This window comes from Notechis scutatus, chromosome Z (genome assembly GCF_049901735.1).
Source record: "Notechis scutatus isolate UNSWTSFEM ecotype Mainland chromosome Z, rNotScu1.2, whole genome shotgun sequence".
Lineage (NCBI taxonomy): Eukaryota > Metazoa > Chordata > Lepidosauria > Squamata > Elapidae > Notechis > Notechis scutatus.
The window spans coordinates 77,830,968-77,858,514 of record NC_142025.1 but is presented as its reverse complement, the minus strand read 5'-3'; the positions used below and the strand labels follow the sequence as shown (position 1 = coordinate 77,858,514).

The 27,547-nt window shown below is 36.8% G+C and overlaps 1 protein-coding gene across 16 annotated transcripts in view; it reads right to left on the bottom strand.

Annotated features, from left to right (window-relative positions):
* Positions 1-27,547, bottom strand: part of IKZF1 (IKAROS family zinc finger 1) — an 88,991-nt gene that overhangs the window by 31,930 nt on the left and 29,514 nt on the right. For all 16 annotated transcript variants that reach the window (XM_087946454.1, XM_087946455.1, XM_087946451.1 and 13 more), the window contains one exon: positions 27,058-27,177. In XM_087946454.1, the coding sequence (XP_087802580.1) occupies positions 27,058-27,177 (120 nt within the window). The remainder of the gene's footprint in view (positions 1-27,057; positions 27,178-27,547) is intronic.

Below are 27,547 nucleotides of genomic sequence, written 5' to 3'. Positions count from 1 at the left end.
TGCTTTGGAAAGGCTAGATTATCATGATTCAGTGACTGTGATTTTCTATGGTTAATTATAATCTACCTATTCATTTTGCTTAGTTATGGTTTCCTCCCCCATCATGTTTTAAAAATAGGCAACAGTTGACCAAGATTGATTCTTGTTTCCTAAAGTTTTGGGTATGAGTTGTTTCCATACAGATATTATTCTGGAAGGCCATAGGGGATAGCAGAAACAAAGAGCTGTCAAAGAACCAAAGAGCTGTATTGTAATGGAAGCTGAAGAACCTCAAGTTCCCTAGGGAACTAGGAAAGCACAGCTGAGCCAGCAAATCACTCCTTCCCCCATCTAACTTAACTGGAAATCTCAACCTATTGCTTCTCTTTCTCCTGTGCAACATCCACAAAAGCAGCAATTCTGGGCTTTTGTTGGCTTTTTTTCTTTCTCCATAGTACTTCCTCTTTTCTCCCTTAGCTTTTTCTTCCTCATCAGCTTGATCTGGCTTGGATATTTCCACTTGGCACTGTTTCTAGTCCCAAACCTTCAGAGCACTTTATTTGCTCTACAGTGTGATCACTTCATGCTTGCTGATCTTCGTACATAATGAAGAGAAAACACCATAAACCAACCTGATGCTTCCTCTAGTTTCATTTTTTTTCAGTCTTTGCACCTGAAATATAAATATCAGGTAAAAGAAAACCTTTTGTTTCCATTCTATATAGAAAGAGGAAAGACTTAATTTGTTAGTTCTATCGCCTCTCCTTCCATGATTTCAATTTAAGGTGGTTTTTTTGCTAAAAAATCTGAATTGTTGATAGGAAGGAAAAGATATCTGGCCATCAAAGCTGTTCATATACATGTACATATACATTTCTGTGAAGAGATTTGATTAAAGTATGATAGAGCAATTTTGCAGACAGATGTTTTTCCCAACAGTTCTAACCATGTTTGGAGGGGATAGTCTTAAAACCTTTATATACGTGCATAGGGTTAAAGAGAGTAATATCTCACTTGAGACCCAATGTCAGAATTGAGTTAAGAAAAGAATCTGATGTGTTCTCCCTTTGTAAGCAGGGAAAATCAAGCTCAAGAATAATATTTCATGGGGGATATGAAACTGCTAGAAAGATTAAGATTGCACTTGCTGATGAATATACTAGAGGGCTCTTAATTCAGGTGGCAGAAAGCAGAATGAGGGAAGAGTTCCCCAAATTATTGTTTTTCAACCTGGACTACAACTCTTTTCCTAAACCAGAAAATAAATCCTTCCAGGGCTGCAAACAATCTGGAACTTTTTAAAGCAACCTTACTTTTCCCAGGATTCCTTAGCAGCTATATAGGAAAAGACAAAGCTGTTTTAAATATATCCAAGAAAGTGCTTGACAATATTGCTTTGCCACAGCAAGAAGTTCTCTGATGGGAGAAAGAGAGCTATTCTTTCTCTCTGTATCTTTTATAATTCTCTTATCTTTTAATTAGTTGAATTGTTCATGACCAAACATCTCAGACATTAAAAGTCCTTAGGCCATCTCTGGAAACAAGAAGAGTTGATCAGCATTGGATTGGAGACAATCATTTTTGTTCGCTCTCAGGTATTAATTTCATTGCATTTTCTTGACTTAGCTCTGAAAGGAGGAATGGCAGAAAAGAATCAATTCCCAAAATACTTGGTAGATCTAAGTTGGCCTGTTACAGAGACAGAACTTGAGAATTTATTTTGCTTTTCATGTTCTCTTATTGAATCTAGGAAATATAAGATTAAGGTTTAATTCCATGCTTTAGCATTCGCTTTCATTTTGTAATTTTTTCTCAAGAACAAAATCCTTTTGAAAAAGGCACAAATGACACAAGTAGGACTGAACTATCATCTCCTGTTGATGCAAAGAGAACAAGAGAACTTTAGCAAAAACACATGATTTATTTATTTATTTTTATGTATTATGCATTTGACATGATGCTGCCTCTTGCTGTTCTATGACATAATAAATATTTTATTTTAATGCTGTCCAACTCCAAATGGACCTGAGTGATCACAGGGTACCAAAATAACATAGAAACAATATAACAAAAACAAGCCAACAACAGAATCAGATTCAGACAAAGGGGAAGGGAAAGGAAAAGGAAAAAGAAAAGCAAGATGAGGAATCTGCCAAATCCTATAATATCCCACCGCCAACTAACTTCCAACAAAGAGGGTATCAACTGTCCTACTCCAAGGCCTGGGAGAAGGGCAAGGTCTTCTAGGCCCTTTGGAATGCTATAAGGCTGTTATAAGGGTTGGGACCATCCAGATCTTGAGAGGAACCTCATTCAAGAGAACAGATATAGCAGAGCAGACAAGGTTCCTGGGTCCTGATAGATTAAATTGTTTAATTGAAGGAATCTGGAGTATGCCAACACTATCAACTTGAGGTGATACCAATGAAGATAGGTAGTTGCTCAAATAACCAGGCCTATGCCATGAAAGACTTGTGCCTTTTTTAATTCCTTCATTTGACTTTTGTACACAGTTCTCTCTTCGATGCAGACACAGCATTAACATTCAATAGCAGGCATTCTCGGATACTGAAGGCTGATTTGCAGCTCACAATATAACTGGGTTTCCACATCCTCCTCATATTGCTGAAGAGGAAGAAGCTGCAAATAATGAAATATAGGAATGCAGGAAAAAGAGGAAGCAGCAGGCAGCTGAGACCCCAACTGAAATACAAAGAATTATGGAGAAGTGACAGAAAGGGAAACCCAGACCAGGAATTGCACTTGGTGGCTTATTTAGTTGAAAAACAAAACAAAATAGCAAGTTAGCCAAAAAAAAAAAAAAAAAGGTGATCTCTTCCACAATAACCCAGCTTTCAATTTTGAAAGGTTTTTCAATGTACAAAAACCAGTATAGTATGTATCAAAAAAGATTAGGAATTCTCCTTCCAATTCTTCTTACAGTTTATCTATTGTTTTTACAGTGGATGTTTTTGTTCTCAGATAGGTATTTATTTATTTATTTTATTTTTATTTATTTTTGTCAATTGCTTACAAGATAATAGGTAAAAAACATAGTTATGAAAACATGGATACATATAAGAAAAATAAAAAAAATAAAAGAAACAATAGTACAGGGACGGTAAGCACATTGGTAAATGCCCTCTACAGACCTCTTAGGAAAGGGGTGAGGTCAATAGTAGACAGTCTAAGGTTAAAGTTTTTGGGGTTTGGGGAAGAAACCACAGAGTCAGGTAGAGTATTCCAAACATTGACCACTCTGTTGCTGAAGTTGTATTTTCTGCAGTCAAGTTTGATGCAATTAACCTTGAGTTTGTATCTAATGTTTGCTCTTGTGTTGTTATGGTTTAAAAGTTATTTGTCAACACCTCTTTAAATATCTACTCCAAATGAATTTATGACATTGGTTGCATATGATTCACAGTCAAAAGGACAAATTGGGAATCTGACAGGAAAATATTTTGGCATTCTATTAGGAAAATCATATTATTTATCCAAAATAAGCATGGCTTTCAGGCACATAGCTTAAAGCCTGGTCAAAATGAACAAATACAGATGTGCAGTGGGCTACTGTAAAGAGACTGATAGCTGACAGCTTTTGCTAAAGGCAAGGATAAGGATGTCCTTATTTTTTATGAGTGGTAAGCAACAGGATTGTTGTATTAGAGAAGTTTATGCACAACAGAACTGTAGCTGCCTATGACTCACCAATGAATGGAATAGCCATAAAAAACCTAGCAAATACAACTCAACAGCAATGTTGATGCTGCTCTTCTAGCTAGCTGTAATGCTGCAGTCAAAAGTAGGGTTGTTGGGTTTTTTTAGAAAATGCAATACTCAACCATACCCTTTATATATTATAACTTTGTTACATGCAAAATGTAGTATATTAATGTGCGTAGAGAAAGATGAAAATAAGCGGTCATGCTACTGAGCCCAAGAGTGCAAAACAATTTCCACTGAGATTGTGACATTTGGCATCCTGTTCATTCAGAATGAAACTTCCATGCAGCAGGAACGGTTTGCAGATTCTAGCTATGGGTTTCTTCTTCTCTTTTTTTCCAGCACAGGAAAAGAATTAGCTGGAATAAATCTTTTCTTTTAGTGCAATACTTAACCCCCTGTTTACTTTGACATATTTCACTGGGAAAAAGCAAGTATTTTCAGTCTGGCCCTAAAATACATTTTAAAAAAGCACTACAGATAGCTCTGTTATATTCAGTTAAAAGTCGATAGAGATTCTCAGTCATCCAGGTCCTGATTGTCCCAAAGGTACTTTTTCAAGAAGCAACTGGAATTTCTGTTTTTTCTTTGAAGATGTTTTGCTTCTCATCTAAGAAGCTTCTTCAACTCTTCTTCAGAAGTTTCTTGGATGAGAAGTAAAACATCTTCAAAGAAAAAACAGAAGTCCAGTTGCCTCTTGAAAAAGCACCTTTGGTATTCAGTTATATTTATGTGCACGTTGAAAGAAAAAACCCACTGAAAAATATGTTAATAGTATTCTTTCTTTATATAAACACTTTTTCAGAAACAGCATTAGGAACAAGATTTTTTATATAATTCCAGTACTCCAATAATCTCACATAGATAGCAAGAGGGCAAATAACATTTCAAATGCAGGTGGGAATATTTAATAGAACTTGAGTGATCCAAATAATTTGCTGAAAGGCATGATCTAAGCAGTTATTTTCAAAATTTTAAAACAACATGGTTCATCATATTTTTGGAGACTTTGGGCACATTTTGAAAAAAAGTGCAAGCAGCAGGATGGCCTATATATAATAAGCTCTAACTAATTACAGTCAGGCAGCCACAATGAAACAGTAGTACAACTGAAAACCCAGAGAAAAGCCAATATTTAGATTTGGAAGATTCTGGTCTCTTTCCTACTTGCTATTCTTATTTCTATCTATTACAAGGAATGAACACTAGTAGGTCCATAACTTTTCTTTCAACTTAGTTAATAATACCAGTAAGTAGTGGAAAAAAATATCAAATCTAGTCTAACTGCACAACCGGCCTTAATAATAAACATCAAAGCACCACAAACCTTTCACCATGACATTGGGATATCCATAAGGGAATAATAATAATACTAGACGACAAAGTAATAGAAAATTAAGAAACGAAAGTGCACTGAAACTTTAGAATCCAGACAAACAAGCACCTGATACTTAACACCCATGACTTAATAACCATTGATAAGAAAATGGATACTGGTGACAACAGAATAGAAGATAAAGAACTGGAGAAAATCACAAAATAGAAAGACCTGAAAATAAAGGTAGAATGACTCTGGCAAAAGAAAGCAGACAGTACCAGTAATAGGCACCTTGGGCACAATCCCAAAGAATCTGGAGTACCACTTGAACACTATTGGCATTGACAAAATCACCATCAGTCAATTGCAAAAGACAGGTTTACACAGAACAGCTTATAACTTGTGACAATGTCTTCAACATCATTAATATCTGCCTATTCCAGGTCCTTGGAAAGGACTTAGAAAGGACTCAATAGACAAAAATATCAACCCCAATTAAAATATCTGGCTGATTGTGACAATCATAATAATAATCAGGGGTTTGCTGCTGGGGGTTCGCAGGGGTTCGGGAGATCCTCTAGCTAAGATTCTGCACAGTTTGGAGAACCCCCAAATCCCTCTCCTGGCTGGCCCTGCCCACCCCACCGTGCCCCTCCCAGGAGTATTTTGGATGCAGGTCAAAATGACACAGGTCATTTTGGATGCAGGTAAGTGCAGGGCCCACCCGGAGGCTCAGGGAGGGCAAAAAACAGGCCTTCCCAAAGTTCGGGAAGGCCAGAAATGAGCCAGTTTCCAGCTTCCAGAGAGTCTCTGGAGCCTAGGCAGGCCATTTTCGCCCTCCCGGAGGCTCGAGGAAAGCCTCCGGAACCTGGGGAGGGTAAAAAAAAACCCTCCCAGCCATGGTGCAGGAGACCACTGTGGCCACACCCACCCAGCAAACGGGCAGAGAACCCATTGCTCAAATATTTGAAGCCCACCCCTGATAATAATGTATTGAATTTATATGCTCCCCAACTTCCAGCAACTTTGGATGGTTGAGGAAAAGAGAGAGGAATGACACTATAGGGCAATAACCTTTTCCCCTCCCCTCCCCTTCTCTTCATAATGTATCACAAGATCACACATTTAAAAAGGGGAGCCTGATTAGTTTGTTTACATATGCACATTTATCACTTTTCCTTGCTACAGACATGAACAAAGGAAAAGAAGAACTAGAGATGACATGATAGCAGTGTTCCGATATCTCGGGGGTTACCACAAAGAAGTCAAGCTACTCTCCAAAGCACTTCAAGGCAGGACAATAAGCAATGGATGATAACTAATCAAGGTGAGAAGCAACCTAGAACTAAGAATAAATTTCCTGATAGTTAGAACAATTAACCGATAGAACAACTTGCCTCCAGAAATTGTGAATTCTCCAATACTGGAAGTTTTTAACAAGAGATTGAACAACCATTTGTCTGAAATTCTTTAGCGTTTCCTGCCTGAGCAGGGGTTGGACTGGAAGACCTTCCAACTCTGTTATTCTATTCTATTCTATTCTATTCTATTCTATTCTATTCTATTCTATTCTATTCTATTCTATTCTATTCTAATAATCAAAGGTAAATAATTGCAAAACTAGAACTCATTTCAATGGAATAAGACCAGTGAAATGCATACACATCTGAATACAGTTCAGAAAATGTGCGAAAGAACTGAGGCTGTGTATGGCAATTTATCTTCCCTCCCATTATTATTATTTTATTCTGAACCTCTAGTTCATGCTACATACAGATTTATTTAGTTAACCAACAACATACTCAGTTGTATCCCCTGAACCAGTCAAAGCTGGTAGTTTTTTAACAATGATTTTGGATAAGTTTTGGATATACAGAGGAATTTTTGCCTGACTAAACTTATCTTTTAAAGGAACGGTCACATGGCCAAGAAGAAAAAATGCTTAAAAAGAAAAGGAATCCCTCAAGAGTCAAATAAAAATATAAACTTTGTCATATCAGTTCAAATCATTATTCCATTGAGTCTAAGGACTGGGCACCAGGATGTCAAACTGTGGAGAGGGAAAGGACCTCCTCAAACAATGACTGTAAGTCATTGTAATCACTTCCACACTTCTACCATTTCAATCTCTAGCCCCTCCACAACCCAGAAGTATTTAAAATCCAAGATTAACATCACTTCCATGGATTGAACTAGGCCAGTTTGGTCTAGTGGCTAATTTTATTTAGAAGCGTCAAGGCTGCCACATTTAGTGCCTGGGGTTTTGGGAGGGGGGATTTCATAGAGAGGTGGAAGATTAGACTCAACAACATTTTACTCATAAGTCAAGGATAAGTTACCCTGCATCTGGAGAGAAGTGTGTGGAGGAATGTCTCCAGTTGGAACGATAGTTGATTGGACCATGTGATGGATTGTTGGGTGCAGGGGGTGGGGTTTTTGAATTTCAATTGGGAAGGGAAAACCCGGAACTCTCAGATTTGGGTTTTCCCAGATGTGCTAATATGACTTCTTTAATATATTTTTTTAATTTGAATGAACTTTTTTTTCTGACTGCTGAATGAAATGGGGAGTTTCATTGGAACGCTGACAGTTAAGGCATTAGGCTGAAAGTGGGACAATATGAGTTCTAGTTCTGTCTTAGCTAGAAAAGGCCGCTGGGTGATATTGGGTCATTCACTCAGATTTGTTATTGTGGGGAAAATAGGAAAAAGGTGTTAGATGTGTTCATTGCCTTGGATTATATGTAAAAATAATAAAAGTGGGATATAAATAAACAATACACAAAATAAAATGTGAAATGCTGAAATGAGGAACAAAAATCACCATCCCATCTCCCACTTCCATGGTCACAGAATTTCTGCACCCTTCCTTCCCGCTTTTGAAACGGGAGCTGAAAAGAAGGGGGAAACTGACAAAAGGCTCACAAAAGAATTGACCATAGAGGCCCCTCCTTGAATTTCATGTTGAATTCATCACAGATTTCCCCTGCTCTGAACTAAAATGGACAAAGTCTTGTCAGTGTCAGTCCTGATGAATTATCTGGGCAATTGTGCCCAAGCTACAAAATACTCACTCTGACTCTTCCCATTCTGGATCTGAAATACAGGAACTGGGATGAGGCCAGATAATGGGGACATGGTGCTATAGTTTTTCAAAAGCCAGCTCTGCTGAAGCTCCAACTGTACTGCAGCCAAGCTAAAAATAAAAAGTTCAGCTCTTCAACAGTGATGACACTCTGGATATGTAGAAGTTTGAAGTTACTTTCTAGCTTGCACAAAATATTTGTATGGAAATGCCACTAAAATGTGAATTTCACACAAAGAAAACAGTTGCTGGAACACTATTTCTGCAAAGAAACTGGCTAGCAAATGTGAAAAGGAAATCAATATGAGCTGCTATTGGACTTGGGCTGTTCCAGGACTACTATATAACTTGGGGAAACCAGCATGCCCCGCAATCCCTTGCAAAATGGATCCCAGTTATTCAACCATTGAATTAAATACCCAACTTCCCCTGACTATTCATGGCATATTCTGCTGAATGCATCATCTAAGTATGTGAATTTGTGATGTGAGAAAACATTTATTTTAACTTATTGGAAGGGAAAAAGCATAAAGGCAAAACCAATCCCAGTTCTCAATTACAATTTTATACACATGATCTTTCAGCCAGGAAAGAATAAATCAAGCACACTTCACATATTTTTTCTCCGGCCAATGCATGGATCAATGGGGAGTCTCTTGCCACAGTGTTCTCCTTTATATCTTCAATGGACACTTCTACATTTTGGAAAATGGGATCCATGGATGAGCAAGAGTATGAACTAGTTTAGAACGCTACAGGTTGTTTGAGAGTGCTGAAAAGCACTAGACAAATGTGTCTCCTATATTAATAACTAGTATTCCAGAGAAATTAAGTATATGAAAGCAGGCAGAATATTTCTAGTATAGAGGTAATTAGACAAGAGTGGCAAGCCATCCCTGCATGCCTTTTGCAAGTGCTGCTAGTAACTGCTCCTGCAGCTGCTATATAAATGTGTAATTTGCTAGAGCTCTAACTCAACCTATCTGATAACCACTCTCATTCCATGTTTCAATATGAAAAACATAACCCTAAAAAAGCCACAGCCCCAAATTGGAGGATCATTCTGTTCTCAGGAAATGCGCAAATTTGAAAATGTAAGCAGCAAAAGGTATAAAAAAAGAAAATGAATTTCACATAGCCATCTTTTATTCACACAGGAAGAATGGGGTTTTGTAGGAGTTCAGGGACTACATCATCTGAAACTGTTTGTTCTGCAGGTATCATTTGCTGCCCTGCACCTGTTCTGTACTATAAGGAAGGCCTGCGGTTAGAACTATGTTGATTGGTTTGTGGGAAACTGGCAGTCAATTTTTTTTTTGACTACGATGTTACTTTTGGCTGGAAAGATGAGCAGAAATTTATTCAGTTTCTGGAAGAATTTTCAGTGCATTCAGATGAACACTGAAAAAGTTATATGAAATATTGAGTTGTTTAGAACATTGAGTTCTTTTTGTGAGTTGTTTTATCTTCAATAGCTATGAAAATTCCACGTCTTCTGGAAACCAAAAGTGAGCTGCATCCAAAGTTTGTTATGACAGTATAGCCTGGAAGCAAGGGCAAATTTTGTGTGTGTGTGTGTGTGTGTGTGTGTGTGTGTGTGTGTGTGTGTGTTCTATTTCAGGATTTCTACTCCCAGGATTTGAAATCTAAAAGTCTTAAACTTGCCAAGGTTGGAGACACCTGTTCTATACTTAAACAAATTGGAAAGTTGCATGAATAAGTCTTGCACGTGTTCCTTTGTATATGTTATATAGTTATATGGTTATAAGCATTTCATATTAGAAACTATATCATTATAAGTGCCACTAATTAAGATATTATCTAAAGAGAAAGAGAAAGAGGACAAGTGCAGCTTCTCTTCTTGAAAACTAGAGTTTTTCAAGAAGAAATTGGACAACTATTTATCTAGAATGGTATAAGATCTTCTGCTCTAACAGGAAGTTAGAGTCCCTTCCAAAGTTCCTTCCTGCCCCATTATTCTATATTATTCTCTAAAACATTTAAATTTATTAAGTCAGAAAAATATTTCTGTATACAAGCACTAAGGGACTTCTCAGCCCTGCTATACAAGATATGTTTAGTTAAGAGTATTTTTCTCTTAGAACCACAGAGAAATTTAAAAATGGCTAATAAATATGATTTTATTCTCAAATTAATAGTAATAAAATTACTTTTTGTATCTTGCTTGTTTAAAGGAGACTAGATACAAAGAACAAACTTCTCTGCTTTAAAGTTCAAAAGCCTGTTTGTGAGCTTATTCAGAAGATTGGTAAATATTTTTGTGCTTAGTTAAGTTTTTATGGCTGCTATGAAAAACATGGAATACAATGGATGCAATGGTTCCCATCCATTTCTGTCAGAGTTTGTCCTGGTAAGTTGTAGGACTTCATTTAGAGAAGACATCCATAGCACCATACTCTAAAAAACATTTTACCATGAGCCTAAAACTCAAAGGTCCCTTTCTCCACGTAGTTATTAGACTCTTCCCTTCATACTATAATCTTTCTTTCTTCACTTGCATGACTATTTCAACTATTAAGTTTCTTTAAAGAACATTTATGTGTTCTAATTCTCCTCCTCTAATTCTCATAGAAAGACATGATTCCAGATGTTGCCAGAAAGCAAGCAATAAAGACCCAACAAGCAGATAGGCACATAAATTAATATAGGTTATATAAATAATAATAATCACAGATTTGGGGCTTACCAATGGAAAGGTCTACATCAGTGCTTGTTTTATTTGCTTCATGCAGATAACTGGTAATTATTTGAAGGGAATTTTCTGTCTAATCTCCATGAAAAGTAGTGGAGCTATAAGAAAGCAAGATCATGGCAGTGATCTTTTTCAAAACTTACCCCTTTCAATTATGGTTTATATAAAATAACAGAATGACAAAGTTGGAAGGGACCTTGCAGGTCTTATAGTCTAACCTCTTGTTCTGGCAGAAAGCCCTATACCATTTCAGACAGATAGTTGTCCAATCTCTTCTTAAAACTTCCACTTCTGGAGGCAACTTATTCCACTAATTAATTGGTCTGTCAGGAAATCTTTACTTAGTTCTAGGTTGCTATTCTTTTGACTATAGTTTCCATCCATTGCTTCTTTTCTGCCTTCAGGTACTTTGGAGAATAGATTGACTCTTCTTTTGACAGCCCCCTAGGATATTATATCATTGTTATCATGTCACCTCTAGATCTTTTCATTAAATTAGACATATTCAATTCCAGCAACCATTCTTTATATGTTTTAGCCTCCAGTCCCCTAATCATCTTCATTATTCTTCTTCGCATTCTTTCTAGAGTCTCAACATCTTTTGTACACTGTGGCAAACAAAACTGGATGCAGTATTCCAAGTGTGGCGGTACCAAGGCATTTTAAATGGTATTAACACTTCACGTGATCTTGATTCTGTTCTTCTGTTAATGTAGCCTAGTCAAAAAGTGTTGACTTTTTTGGCAGCTGCAGCATACTGCTCATATTTAAGTAATTGTTCCTTATGATTCCAAAAACTCTCTCACAATTATTACTATTGGGCCAGGTGCTGCCTATACTATACTATCCCTGTGTATTTGGTTTTTCTTGCCTAAAGGTAGAACTTTATTTTTTTCACCATTGAATTTTATTTTGTTAAATAGGGCCCAATGTTCAAATCTGGCAAGATTCTTCTGTATCTTAAGCCTATCATCCAGAGTATTGGCTATTCCTGCCAGCTTGCTGTCATTTGGCAAATTGGATGAGTTCCCCATATATCCCCTCATCTAAATCACTGCTAAAAATATCAAATGTCTTACTGAAGTCCAAGTAAATTATATCCACAGCATTTCTCTAATTTTGTCACTTTGTCAAAAAATGCAATAAAATCTGGCATGATCTGTTTTCGACAAACTCATGTTGGTCTTTTGGTTATAATTTTATTTACTAGGTGTTTGCAGATTCATTGTTTGATTATCTTTTCCAGAATCTTCCCAGGTATTGATGTCAGGCTGATAGGTCTGTAGTTTCCTGGATCCATCTCCCCCACTTTTTTTTGAAGATGGGAATTACATCAGCCTTTTCCCAGTCCTCTGGTAGTTTCTAGGTGCTTCAGGATCTTTGAAAGATATGGTTCAGTAGTTCTGAGATCACATCTACAAGTTCCTTCAGAATCTTAGGGTGTAATCTATCTGATCCTGGTGATTTGAATTTGTCTAAATTCTCTTACTATTCTCTTGCTTATTTTAAATTGTATTCCCAATCTGTTTTTATAGTAATGTTTTTGATAGGTTGAACTGCTTTTGTGTGTAAAGACAGATACAAAAAAATGAATTAAGTAGTTCTGCTTTCTCCCTTTTGCTTTTCACCCTCTTGCTGTTTTCTCCCATTAATGTACCAATCATTTCCTTGACCTTTTTCTTGTTTTTTATATGTTGAAAGAAGCTTTTTTTGGTTATTTTTTGTCACAAGCCTTTGTTCATTTAGAGCCTTAGCTTTCCGCAGTAAAGTGCCAATCTTTCCACTTTTTATACTTGTCATTTTTGTCTTTCAATTTATCGAAGAGTTCTTTGTGCAACCATGCTGGTTTCTTTTGAGATATGTTATTTTCCTTCTTCATTGGAATTGTGCTATAATCTCACTTTTCAAAATTTCCTAAGCTTTGTGGCTTGTTTTACCCTTGAGGAGTCTCATCCTTGGAATCCTTCCCAAATTCTCTATAAATTTGGAATCCTTCCCAAGTTCTCTATAAATTTCTGAAATCATCTCTCTTAAAGTCCAAGACTCTAATTTGACTTTGTTCTATTGCTTGTGCTTGTATAATGTTGAATTCCAACATTGCATAATCACTTCCTCCCAAGAGGAGCTTCAACACCATCTATCATTTCATCTCTGTTAGTGAGAATTAAGTCCAATACGGCTGATCCCCTAGTTCCCTCTCTACTTTTTGGGAGACAAAGTTGTCTGCTAGGTTTGATCTTCCACTTGGTGCAGAGTTTGTTTCCCAGTTGATATCAGGGTAGTTAAAGTCCCTCATTACTATTGCAATGTACTTCTTACAAACCTACAAAGTTCATCTATTTCCTCTATTTGGTTGGCTGGCCTGTATATAGTGGTCCCAAATTCCAACCATTTACATACTTATACAGTAAGTAAGTGCTATTGGCCTCAGTAGGGCTTGGTTCTGAGCGGATAACAGTAAAATTGAACTATAATGTCCCTATTCAGTATGAGGCTCTGCATTCAAAACAAGTGAGGATGAAAAGGAAATTACTGCTGTAAGAGAGACTGCTTGACTGTGTGCTAAATTCAGATATTCAATCTTATAGTAGATGTACCAAAATCAACAATTAACAAGTAATAACAATTACTAATTTCAGTAGAAATCAAATTAATGTCAAGGTCCAATCACAAGTCAGAAAAGTTAAATTACAGAGAATTATCTCTGATTTGAGTAAAACAGAATTAGATTTTGCTGTCAAGGTAAACCAGGTTATTCTGTGAAGAATTCTTAGTGTAATTACTCAAAAAAATAAATGTGAATTTATTTTCTTGCTTCAATTGGACACGTCAAATAATTATATTAGAAATATAAGCAATTAGAAGGAAGGGGAAGCTTTTGACTTCCCCAGCCTGAAGGTGAAAACAATTATTATGGACTTGTCAAACTAGCATTTTTTTTAAAAAAATGTGATTGCAAAAATGGGATTTGCAAAATATTGAATGGAATATCTAAAATGCATAATAGGTGAATACCGGAAGCTATTTGGCTGAAACTTGTCAGAATTAAGATCTATTACTCTTGTTATTTTCAAAACATAACATTCAGACATCTTAAAAGTTTTACCATCATAACTTATACATATTCTGAATTAAATTTATTTATTTGTTTATTCAATTTGTTTAATTCAATTTTGGCATCTCCTGATTTCAGAATGATTCTAGGTGGCAAAACTTTAGTATTCTGATGAAATTGACTTAGATAATCACTTTTTGAACCTTGACTATTTGATCAAATCTGAATTGTTGCTGACTCTTTCTGGTCTTAATAACTGAAGTTTCAATGCATTCTCTTAATTTATCTCTACAACTTGACTACATCTATCTACTATCACATCATGGATAATCCCACCCCTGTTGAAAAGTTGAAGAAAAAAGATAGCTTCACCATCCCCTTTTGACATGTGGACAACTCAAACTGTGGTACACTGTGTTATTATTTAATAGGATTGTCATATTCCTCAAGATACTGGGTCTATTGTTTTTTTACTGGCAAAAGTTTGAGACCTAAAACAAAAAGTGGGGTGAAAAAAATGCTCTATAGTAGGACAAAGATAAAGTTTCACTGCACATTGAGAAGATCATGTACAAATAACAAACATAAGAAATTATTAATATACAACTCAAGTTAGTGTTGTTTCTTTTCTTATATACACCATGCTTATAATATAGAACAGTCTCTGATTCTCTGTCACTACTGAAACCTATGGTGAATCTCCAGAGACCAAGGATGTGAAGTAAGGGGTAATTCTGTTTTTCTATTTAAAAAGGGCAGAAAAAGATATGTCAAGATAGGGGAAAAGAGTAGCCATATGTACATTTCTATATTAATATCCTTTCTTCTGTTTTTTTATCTTCTTCATGTGAACCAGAATATAAATAGAAAGATCTTAGAAAGATCCTGATAATACAATCCCTCTATCCTATAAAATTAAGGTGAAAGCTTTTGATGGATGCAGTTTCTTATACAGTTACAGCTAATAGCAGCTTTAGAGTAGATGAAAATGGCAGAAAGAGAAAAGTTAATTTTTAGTAGCATCGTGACCCAATTGAATCATCTTTTGATTGTATTTGAACAATTTTCTATAACATATCCAGTTTGAAAGAAGTTTGTATCTAATAAATTTATAGCTATATACAACTTTCTTCCAAGGACAAAAATATAAATCCCATATGGGTTTCATATTAATATTAAAGTTTTAGTCTCTCAGCCCTTGGGAATGTGAAAATGTTTACTGATTGGCTGAAAATTTTAAAGATTGATTGAATGTTTTGTGTCCATATGAAGCTCCTACTCCATCAAACTGAAGCATTCAGGTAAGGAGTTCAGACAGAATGGAGAGGTTGCACATATGGGACCTCCCTAAATAATGATTATGAGCAAGTTATTATTTCTAAATAAATTTGTTCCCATTCATTTAGAATAGACTTTATTTTCATTTAGATATTATTTTCATTTTACTATTGTTAAAAATTAATTGGATGAAGTGGCGGTGGACTAGAAATCTGTCCGTGCAAGCAGAGTGTAGCTGTGTCATTTGAAGGGTCTGTTTAGTTGTCCAAGGGTTGGCACTCTGAGGACAGAGACATTGTGGTATTAAAGCAGAAATGTAGAGCTTGTTCACCAACATTGTTTAAATTTAACTTTTATTTTTACTAATATTCCCTGATTTCTCCCACTTTATCCTAAAATAAACCCCGTATCTCTCATTCTTGATTAATCTCTATTAAAATTACATGCTTTGGAACTTCTGTGATTATTTTTAAAAATGTAGAATTTCAGTAAATGTTCCTATGAACTCAAAGCAATGGTTTCTGAATAAAAAGTCTTATTCTTTGAATAATTTGTTTTGTAATTAACTGTCTGGAAATAATAGCTAGAACTTTGGTAAAATGGCTCCAATGATAACAGCTTTTCTTTAAGACTGATTTGGAAATTAAGACTCTCCCAATATTTGTGAAAGACAGTTACAGGAAAGTCTTGTGCTTATTCAGCCTGCCAAGCCTAGAGATGTCCTCCTTCAAACTGTCCTGCCCAGAAATCCTATGGTTAAGTAGATTGTTTCTCTGAGCCTTTTTGGCTAAAAGGATACTTTCTTTGTGACAGGTCCTAAATACCTGAGCTGAACTTGTTGCTGTTGTTAAGCCAAAGATCCTGCTAGATAATTTGAAGTCCCCAGCTAAACAGGACTTATCAGAATGGGAGCGATGTGCTTCACAGATAAAAATGACTTCCTCCCGCTGCAGATAACATCAGCAGCCTCATTATCCGAGCTGAAAAAGCCACACAACTGAGTGCACGCTCTCATATCTCCACATTTAGCCAGAACCATCTTTCTTTCCTCCCCTGCATAGCACGGAAAGCTGATTTTTTTTTTTGTCTTTCCGTTCGTTTCTTTCCTCAAGATCAGTGATAATCATCGGCAAATTTCTCCACTGCTGAGGGTGTTATTTGGTTTTAGGATGCATCAATTTTGCACACTTAACAGATACTAAGTAGGGAGGAGGAATTTTGTTTCACAGGGGTTTTATATAAGCAAAGAACGAAGATTGCAATTCTTGGGTAGCAGTAGGACTAATAAACTTAAATTCTTGGAACTGGGAAGACATGTAGAATTGCGCTGCTGGCCCCACTAAATTAAATGAATTTCTACAGATATACAGTTTGAATTGTGCAATAATAAGATATCTGCTTGACATATACTTACCATAAAGTATTTAAGAAGTCCTCCCCAATGTTTTTTTTCAGTGGAATTCTGCTCTACTTAATTAACTTACATTAATATGATTCATCCATAATCTCTGCCTATTGTATATGTTTGCTTATCTTTCCTTTATTATTCCCCATTTTTAGTCCCTCCCTATGTTGAGAATTTCTATGATCTATTCCTTTGTGTTATGAATTGCCATGGAGAACTAAAATGCTGCATAAATTCCATGCTTCAAATGATTGATTTTTGAGACTGTGCATTATTTTACCTTTTGAACAAATTACAAATCATAGCATCTATTTTTTTTTCTCAAGCATTTGTTTCCATCTACTGATTTAATCATTAGCAAAGTTAAAGCAAAACATAGTCAAACCCTTGAGACAGGTCTGTGACTTCACAAAACCTTCAAAATGTCAGTGAACAATTACACCAATACATAACAGAATAGAATAACAAAAAGAATTGGAAGGGATATTGAAGGTCTTCTAGTCCAAAATAAAGAAACCCTATACCATTTCAGACAAATAATTGTTCAATCTGTTCTTAAAAGCCTCCAGTGTTGGAGTATCCACAACTTCTGGAGGTAAATTTATTCATTTATTTATTTAGAAAATTTATATTGCTGCCTACACGCACATGGTGACTCAAAGCAGCTTATAGAACATAAAAACACAATATAAAAGAAATATTATAATAATAATAATAATAATAATAATAATAATAATAATAATAATAATAATAATAGCAACAATAACAATAACAATAACAACAACAATAATAACAATAATGATGATAACAATAACAATAACAACAACAACCCCCACCCTGGCAACAACACACATTCATACCAGCCATTTAATGGGCTCCATCCTGTTCTGGGTTCCCCAGAGCCACTAGCAGAACCACATCTTCTGAACCTTCTGAAAGTGTGTTAGAGTGGGAGGGGCCTGTCTAATTTCTGGAGTGATGATGTCCCAGAGGGACGGACCCACCATGGAAAGAGCCCTTATTCTGGGTCCTGCCAGATGTATCTCCTTAGGGGTTGGGACCCACAATATTCCTTGGCTCCCTACTTTAGCAGCTCAGGTAGATGTGACCAGCAAGAGACCTGGTCCCAAGCCATGAAGGGCTTTAAACTTTACAACCAGCACCTTGAATTTTACCCGGAAGCAAATTGGCAAACAATGCAACTCCCACACAAGAGATGAAATGTGTGTGCACCCCAAGGTCTGCACAAAGTGATGCAGGCTAGTGCATTTTGCACCAACTCAAGCTTCCAGATGCTTTTCAAGTCGGGATTCAGTTTCAACCTATTGCTCCCTATCCAGTCTCTACAGTGGTGAGATTCAATTTTTTTACTATTGGTTCTGTGGGCGTGGCTTGGTGGGCGTGGCAGGAGAAGGATACTGTAAAATCTCCAGTCAGAGGTGGCATTTGCCAGTTCTCCAAACTACTCAAAAGTTCCACTACCGGTTCTCCAGAACTGGTCAGAACCTGCTGAATACCACCTCTGAGCCCCTAACAGCTTGTAGGCCAGTGATGGCTAACCTTTTCTGGACGGAGTGCCCAAAGTGCGTGAGTGTGTGACCAAACCCCCCAAATGCAATGCGTGCACCACCCCCTGCGCATGTGCTTCACATCCACATGTGCGCATGTGACCCGCATGCATGCATCCCTCCCCCCATGCATGCACAGCAGAGACCCGATGACCAGCTGGTCGGTGGGAGGCATGCATGCATGCGTGGTAAAGCTGAACTGCGGCAATGGCTCATGTGCCCACAGGAAGGGCGCTGCATGCCACCTGTGGCATGCATGCCATAGGTTCACCATCACAGTTCTAGGCACTGTGAGAGGAGGCCATGACATCACTTAGCTCACCCATAGGCTGAGATATACAGCTGAGTATCATCAGCATATTGATAATATCTCAGTTCATGGTGACGGATGATCTCACCCAAAGGCTTCATGAAGATGTTGAACAGGAGCAGACAGACAACCCAGCCCTGCAGGGCCCCGCAAAGCAATGGGCAAGCGCTGGATCTCTAGTCAGGACCAGCTCCTTGCCTAACCTATGGTCACAAGCCACGGTCATCCCCATCTTCAAAAAGGGAGACCGCAGCCCAGTTGAAAATTACAGACCAATCTCCTTATGCTGCATCACCTGTAAAGTCATGGAATCAATTATTAACCAATCCATTATCCTCCACTTAGAGACAAACAACCTACTCTCTAATAAACAATTTGGTTTCAGAAAAAAACTATCCTGTCATCTGCAACTCTTACACTGCAAAAACATATGGACTACATAACTCGATCAGGGCAAAACAATAGACGCAATCTACATAGACTTCTGTAAAACCTTTGATTCAGTGGTACACGACAAACTACTCCTAAAACTAAAATCTTACGGTATCTCTGGACACCTGCATAACTGGATAGAAGCATTCCTGTCAAACAGACAACAAATGGTCAAAATTGGGAGCGTCCTACCAAATTCTGTACCTGTCAACAGTGGTGTCCCCCAAGGCAGTGTTCTAGGACCAACTCTCTTCATATTCTACATAAATGATCTCAGTGATTATATTAAGAGCAACTGCGCTCTCTTCGCTGATGATGTAAAGCTGTTCAATGCCACAGACAATACTGCTACCCTTCAAAAAGATCTCGACTATGTATCAGAATGGTCAAACAAATGGCAACTTCAAATCTCAACAAATACATGCTCTGTCTTACATATTGGCAAAAAAAAATAAATCAGAAAATAAAATACAGGCTGAATAGTCAAGATGATGATCCAAACTCTGTCAAGGATCTTGGAGTACTCATCTCTAATGATCTAAGTGCTAGAGCCCACTGCAACTACATAGCCAAAAAGGCATTAAGAGTTGTTAACCTAATCTTACATAGCTTTTTCTCTGGTAATATTACACTATTAACTAGAGCATACAAAACATTTGCTAGACCAATACTGGAATACAGCTCATCAGTCTGGAACCCACATTATGTATCTGATATTAACACAGTTAATACAGAAAGCTCAAACTGCCCAAGGAGCTGCTGATACAGTTCTACAGAGTCTATCATCTGCACATCTATAACTGTCTGGTTTGGTTATGCAACCCAACAGGACAGACACAGACTTCAGAGGATAATTAAAGCTGCAGAAAAAATAATTACTACCCACCTGCTTTCAATCGAGGACCTGTATACTGCACGAGTCAAAAAGAGGGCTGTGAAAATATTTACAGACCCCTCACATCCTGGACATAAACTGTTTCAACTCTTTCCCTCAAAACAACGCTATAGAGCACTGCACACCAGAACAACTAGACACAAGAACAGTTTTTTCCCAAAAGCCATCACTCTGCTAAACAAATAATTCCCTCAATACTGTTCAACTATTTACAAAGTGTACACTACTATTACTGACTGTGAAAGTCTGACTCACAGACGAATACAATACAGAAGCCTGATGATGGCAGATGAGATTCTGCCAAAACGTTGCTACAACTTTAAAAGCACAACTATAATGACGTGGGAAAATACCCGAACAAAGCTGAATATCATATATGTAAGTACCTATTGTTATATTAAAATTTGTTGATACTGTCAGATGCTTATAGAAAGTGTGTGTGTGTGTGTGTGTGTGTGTGTGTGTGTGTGTACACTTTTGAGTCGGTGGGTTCCTGATGACTGGACAAGTCCTTACAGTTTTCTTCTCAAAAATAATACTCACCTACTTCCTAGGACTAAGAGATAGTGATTGGCGCAAGATCATCCAGTTGGCTTTGTATCCAAGGGGGGGCCAGGACTCACTGTCTCTCGTTTTCTAGCCTTATACCACATCAGATTTGCTCTTATGTATACTGAATAAAAAAAACTCTCAAATGTATTGCATTACTGTATTTCATTATATTTGTATTTCATAAACCATTTTGAATGGCAAAAATAACTTCCTGAAAAAATTGTTTAAGGAAGCTTTTTTCCTTTAATGAAGCCTCTTTCTAATGATCACAAATGATCACTACCAACATGAAGTATTTATATGATAACCAATGTGTGTTTGTTAAAATGTAGTAAACTAAATCATCATCATCATTTTAGCCATTGTTTATCCACTGCGGGATGAAGGACTTTTCTGCATGTTTCCAACCAATACAATGCCTTTTGCCAAGAAATAAAAAAGAAAGACATAATGAAGTAGAGAGTGATGGACAAGATGGAAATCCCAAGTAGGAGATATAAGAAATATACCCAAGACTTATAAAGGAGTCAAATGTCTATTAATTAATGCTTAAAGTTTAGGGATCAAACAGGGAGAACTTGAAATATTAATGCATGAAGGCAGATATGATATAGTTACCATTACTGAAACTTGGTGGGATGAAACTCATGACTGGAATGTACTGATGGAAGGATACAAACTATTCAAAAGAAACAGATCTAACAAAAGAGGAGGTAGAGTTGGATTATATATAAAAGATCACTAGATATTTACAGAAATACACAAAACCAAGAATGAAAACCTCCTTGGGTCCATATGGGTCAATATAAAAGGGGGGAAATCAGATTGCTATAGGCGTATACTACAGGCCACAAAACCAAGCAGAAGAAATAGATGAACTTTTTGCTAATCAATTAATAAATGTATGTAGGAAGCAGTAGTAATGGAAGACTTTAACTACCCTGATGTCAACTGGGAGACAAACTCTGCAGCAAATGGGAGATCAAACAGATTTCTAACCAACTTAGATGACAACTTTGTCGTCCAAAAAGTAGAGGAGGAAAGTAGATGAAAAACTATACTGGACTAATTCTTATTAATAAAAAATAATTGCTAGAGGGAGTTGAAGTTGCTGGAATCTTAGGTGAACAGTGACCACGTCATACTGGAATTCAATATAATGTAAATACAAGCAATAGAATATAACCCAACCAGTATCTTAAACTTTAAAAGAGCTGATTTTAACAAACCCAGAGAGAGCCCAAGCAAAATATCATGAATAAAAATCCAAAAGGGGAAAATAATCCAGAAGCATGGAAAACACTAAAAATATGATTTTTATCAACGTGCCTACCGTCCCTGTCCTATTGTTTCTCTTATTCTTTTATTTTTCTTATATGTACCCATTTCATGTATTCACTATGTATACATTTATACTTATTATCTTGTAAACAATTGGCAAATCAAATAAATAAATAAATAAAATAAATAAATGCTCATAAAAGCACAGTGCAACACAATACCACTGAAAAAAGAAAAACAAGAAATCCAAGAAGAAACCAGCATGATTGCAAAACATCTGTCTAATAAACTAGCAGGCAGAAAGGATAAGTACAAAAAGTGGGAAAAGGGACACATAACTATTTATTTATTTATTTTTATTTATTTATTTGATTTGTCAATTGTTTACAAGATAATAAGTACAAGTGTATACATAGTTGTGAATATATGAAATGGGTACATATAAGAAAAATAAAAGAATAAGAGAAACAATAGGACAGGGACGGTAGGCACGTTGGTGCGCTTATGCACGCCCCTACAGACCTCTTAGGAAAGGGTGAGGTCAATAGTAGACAGTCTAAGGTTAAAGTTTTTGGGGTTTGGGGAAGAGACTACAGAGTCGGGTAGAGTATTCCAGACATTGACCACTCTATTGCTGAAGTCGTATTTCCTGCAATCAAGTTTGGTGCGGTTTACTTTGAGTTTGTATCTGTTGTGTGCTCTTGTGTTGTTATGGTTAAAGCTGAAGTATTCATTGACAGGTAGGACATTGCAATGTATGATTTTATATACCATGCTTAAGTCGGACCGAAGACGGCGTAATTCGAGGTTTTCTAGTTTTAGAATTTCGAGTCTGGTGGCATAAGGTATTCTACAACGGGTAGAAGAGTGGAGACTTAGGTGAACAGTGACCACGTCATACTGGAATTCAATATAATGTAAATACTTCTGGACTTTCTCAATTGTGTTAATATCACATACGTGATAAGGATTCCAGACTGATGAACTGTATTCGAGTATTGGTCTAGCAAATGTTTTGTATGCTCTGGTTAGTAGTGAGATATTACCAGAGAAAAAGCAACGTAGGATTAGGTTAACAACTCTTAATGCCTTTTTGGCTATGTAGTTGCAGTGAGCTCTAGCACTTAGATCATTAGAGGTGAGTATTCCCAGGTCCTTTACAGAGCTTGGGTCATCAACAAGGCAGAATATCAGCAGATAGCCCAAATCTGAAAAGATGAAGTCAGGAAAGCAAAGGCTCAGAATGAACAAAGACTTGTAATAAAAGTTAGAGATAATAAAAAAGAGTTTCTTTCAACATATAAATAAGAAGAAAAAAGTCAAGAAAACAGCCAGCCCATTAAAGACAGAACATGGTAAGGAAGTAACAGGCAGTAGAGAGAAAGCAGAGCTGCTTAATCCATTCTTTGCATCGATCTTCACACAAAAAACAGACTATAACCCAACCTATCAAAAACCCAACTGTAAAAGACAGAATAGAAGTAAAACTTAAGGTAAGCAAGAAAATGGTAAGATAACACCTGTCTGGCCTTGATGAATATTAATCACTGGGACCTGATGGATTACATACAAAAGTTCGGAAGGAGCTGGTAAATGTTATCTCGGAACCATTGTACCATATCTTTCAAAAAACTTGGAGCACCAGGGAACTACCAGATAATTGGAAAACAGCTGATGTGGTTCCCATCTTTTTTTAAAAAAAGTGGGGGGAGACAGATCCAGGAAACTACAGATCAATCAGCCTAACATCAATACCTGGAAAGATGCTGAAAAAAATAACCAAAAAACAGATCTGTGATCATCTGGAAACAAATAAAGTTATAACTATTAGCCTGCACAGGTTTGTTAAAAACAGATCATGCCAAACCAATCTTATTTCATTCTTTAACAAAGTGACTAAATCAGTAGACCAGTGAAATAATGTGGACACAGTATATTTAGACTTCAGCAGAACATTTGACAAAGTAGACCACAACCTACTTCTTGGTAAGCTACAAAAATGTGGGATAGACAACATCACCACCATATGGATTTGTAACTGATCGACAAATTGTACTCAATAGTATTATAGCTACATAGAGGGAAGTATGCAGTGGGGTACCCCAGGTTCTGTCATGCTCAGTATCCTTCAATATCTTCATAAATGACTTAGATGAGGGAATAAAAGGCAAACTCATCAAAATTGCAGACAACACTAAGCTGGCAGGAGTAGCCAACACCCGAGAAGACAAGCTCAGGATCCAAAAAGATCTTGATAGACTTCAACAATGGGTCCTATCCAACAACATAAAACAACTAACATGATTAAAGGCCCGGAGACAAAAACATATGAACAATAGTTGTAGGATTTGAGTTTGGCTAGTCTAGAGAATCAAAGGACTAGGAGGGACATGATAGCAGTATTGCAGTATGTGAGAGGCTGCCTCAAATTATTTTCCAAGACACCAGAGGGTAGGACAAGAAACAATGGATGAAAATAATCAAGGAGAGAAGCAACCTGGAATTAAGGAGAAACTTCCCAATAATGAGGACAGTTAACCAGTGAAACAGCTTGCCTTCCTAGGTTGTGGGTGCTTCATCACTGGAGGTTTTTTAAGAGACTGGATAGTCACTTATCTGAAATGGTTTAGGGTCTCCTACTTGAGCAGGGCACTGGATTAGAAAGAGTTCTGTACCAGTTCTTTTCTGACTGAACTGGGCCCACAATACTTGCTGATGTCATCGCTCCATCTTGTTGGACAAGGTATATGTTGTGGAAGAAGGTCTAGTTCTTCTCCAGATATAATTTTCTTTCTTTGAATAAGCTAAATAAAAATACTGAACAATTGGTAAACTTCACCGGCCAATGGTAGAAGTAACCATAGTTAAGATATAATTCGTGTTATTTGTGATGATAGATTTATTTGTAAAATCTGAGAAGACAAAATTGTTTCAGTCCCAAACTACTGTTCTACAGAATAGTGATAAAAAGAATTCCCAAACCTATAATTCATTCTATACTATTAGTTCGGCTTGTTCTTCTAAAAATAAAGAGGTAAATGTTTTATAGACATTAGCAACTATATCCATTACATTTGCTGTGTAAGAATGTTTCCTCATGGCTGTGCTGCAACTGTCATGATAAAAAGTTTTTGCCTTATCTCTTTTTTACTTATCTTGGAATCAAAAGAAACATAGAGTGGGAAGAAACCACACTAATTAGTTCATAGATGCATGCACATTCACATGTAGCAAAGCAGGAAATCTCCCAGTATGGCCAAAACACTGTCATAAGGAATTATTTGTATAACTGAACTTTAGGAAACATGGGACAATTTGTGTAGGTAGGTAAACACACACACACACACACACACACACTATATGTTATCCACTATCCTCTATATAGTATAGTGTAAAGTGGTGATTTGCAGACTCAATAAAAACAGCAATTTTTAAAATAATAAGTAGATGATCCCTACAATTTTGATTAAAAAACAAAAATAATAAAGCAGCAGATTTTCTTTGGAGGCCACTGGAAATGTTGCTAGCAGTATCAACTTACAACCACAACTGCAACAGGAACTTGCAATTTCCATTGCTAAGTGATGTGGTCATTAAATGAGTCCCCCCCCCATTTTTTGATCTTTATATTGCAGTTGTTAAGTGAGTCATGCAGTCATTAAGCAAATTCAGCTTCCCCCATTGATTTTGCTTGTTGGAAGACCTCCAGGAAGGTTACAAATGGTGATCATGTGACCAAAGCGTAAGACATTCCAACCATCATGTTGATTGGTTGCCAAGCATCCAAATTTTAATCATGTGACTGCAAAGATACAGTGACATTCGTGTTAAGGACTGGTTGTAAGTGAGTTTTTTTCAGTGCCATTATAATTTTGAACAGCCATTAAACAAGTCCTTTAAGTCAAGGATTAAGAACTATTTGTACAGTAGAGAGTAAATGAGACAAGCCTACACTACACAGAAACTTCAGAGTCTAGATGCAGCCACTATAAAGGCACACTCCTCAGGCACAGTCTGAACAAGTTAAATATCAGGTAGATTGAGGACATGGAAGAAGACCACCCAAATTTTGGGAGATTTATAGGTGAAAAATGGTTTTATTTTGACTTTAAACCATCCTGGCTTTTTACCTGGAAAACAAACTGGAAGCCAGACAAGTTATTTCAATAAAGGAATGACATGCAACTCTCTTTATGAGCATCTAGTAATAAATGGGCTTCAGTCCTCTGGAAAACAGTAGTTTCCAAACAAACTTATGCCCGCCAGTATTGCCTTCTCCAGCCTGACTTTGTCACACACCCCCATAACAAGATTGATCTCAAGTTAGAAGGGGATTTGCTCTGATTTCTGTTGCCAGCTAAGCAACAAATAATTGAAGTTTAGCCTTCTGCATAACTAAATTCAGAGTTGTTAATCTTAAGTAGAGGCGGGTGTACACATACATACATGCTGTATAGGTATTGCATATGCATATATGTACACTGTGAGCTTATGCAATGGAGACAAATACACACCCCTCTACTTCATTTGATGTATATGTGTATACTAGCTGAACACTTAGCTGTCTTTCTTTTTATTTATATGGATGCACTCTCTTATTTTGGATATAAATAGAGGAAGAAACCCATAACATGGATTTAGGTAAGTAGCCTCTATTTTTTTTTTTTTTACCTTATAACTAAAATTAATCATTAGTAGTTTTCCCCATCTCTTTCTCTCTCACTTTTATAGCAATAGACTTATACTGCTTCAGAGTGCTTTTACAGCTCCTTCTAAGCAGTTTACAGTCAGCATATTGCCCCCAACAATTTAGGTCCTCATTTTACCCACCTGGGAAGGATGGAAGGCTGAGTCAACCTTGAGCCTAGTGAGATTTGATCTGCCAAATTGCAGGCAGTTGGCTGCTGCAGAAGTAGCTTGCAATACTAATTATTCTCCCTTAATGCAATCTTTTTACTGTTCTCTCCCCATTCCATCTATCCTTTTTCTTTTATCTCACTTCTTTTTTTAAAATGTAAACAATAGAAAAAGCATCAATGAGTGAAACCAACCGTGAGTTTCAATCCATTAACTAAAGACCAAAAACTTATATGACTTGGCATTACGAATAAATATTCCAGGTACTCTCTCTATTTAAATTAAAGATGTTAAAATTTTAAACCATAAGCCATGTTAGCTCTAGAAAAACATGTATGACTTCCAATCCTTTCCCACTATAATCCCTGCTTTTATACATTTAGTTCTTCATTATGAAACATTTTGGGAAATCTGAACAGATTTTTTTTTAAAAAATAGAGTATTGTCTGATTTTTTTTTAAATCTGAATGTTTTTTAAGACAGAAAAGAAACATGAAAAAGGGGCTGTCAAAAATGAGAGTACAGACTTAAATATCTTCCTCCCAAGTATAGGTGAAACATCTTATGCATGACAGAGCAGAATAATCCCATGTATCAACAACCTTACCCAAAACTCTTTCATTTCTAGAATTTGGCAATCCTCCTGTGCTAGTGGAAAGATCTTCTGGTACAGGCATAGGCTCATCAGCATCATCTGGAGCATCGCTTACTGGAGGACTTTCTTTTCCTGATAATAAAAGAGCAATCCCACCGAGTTAGGAAAGTTCTCTGTTTATTTTTGTTTTCAAATAAGATACAGGTAATATGGATAGTGATTCCAAGACCATAAAAAACAAGGCAGATCATGATGTTGGCTTTTGATTAGCAAGTACCGTGTTTCTCATATAATAAGACCGGGTCTTATTTTTTTTTGAGCCCTGAAAAAATGGCTAGGCCGTCTTTTCGGGGGTGACTTAATTTCCCCCCCCCCCCTTGCATCTTTGGGCGGGCGGGCAGCGACGGCTTGGATGTTGACCTTGGCGTTGGTGGGGCACTTCGTATCGGGGTCAACGCAGGCAGCACCATATCCGGGTGTGCCACAAAAGTACTTCCTAACG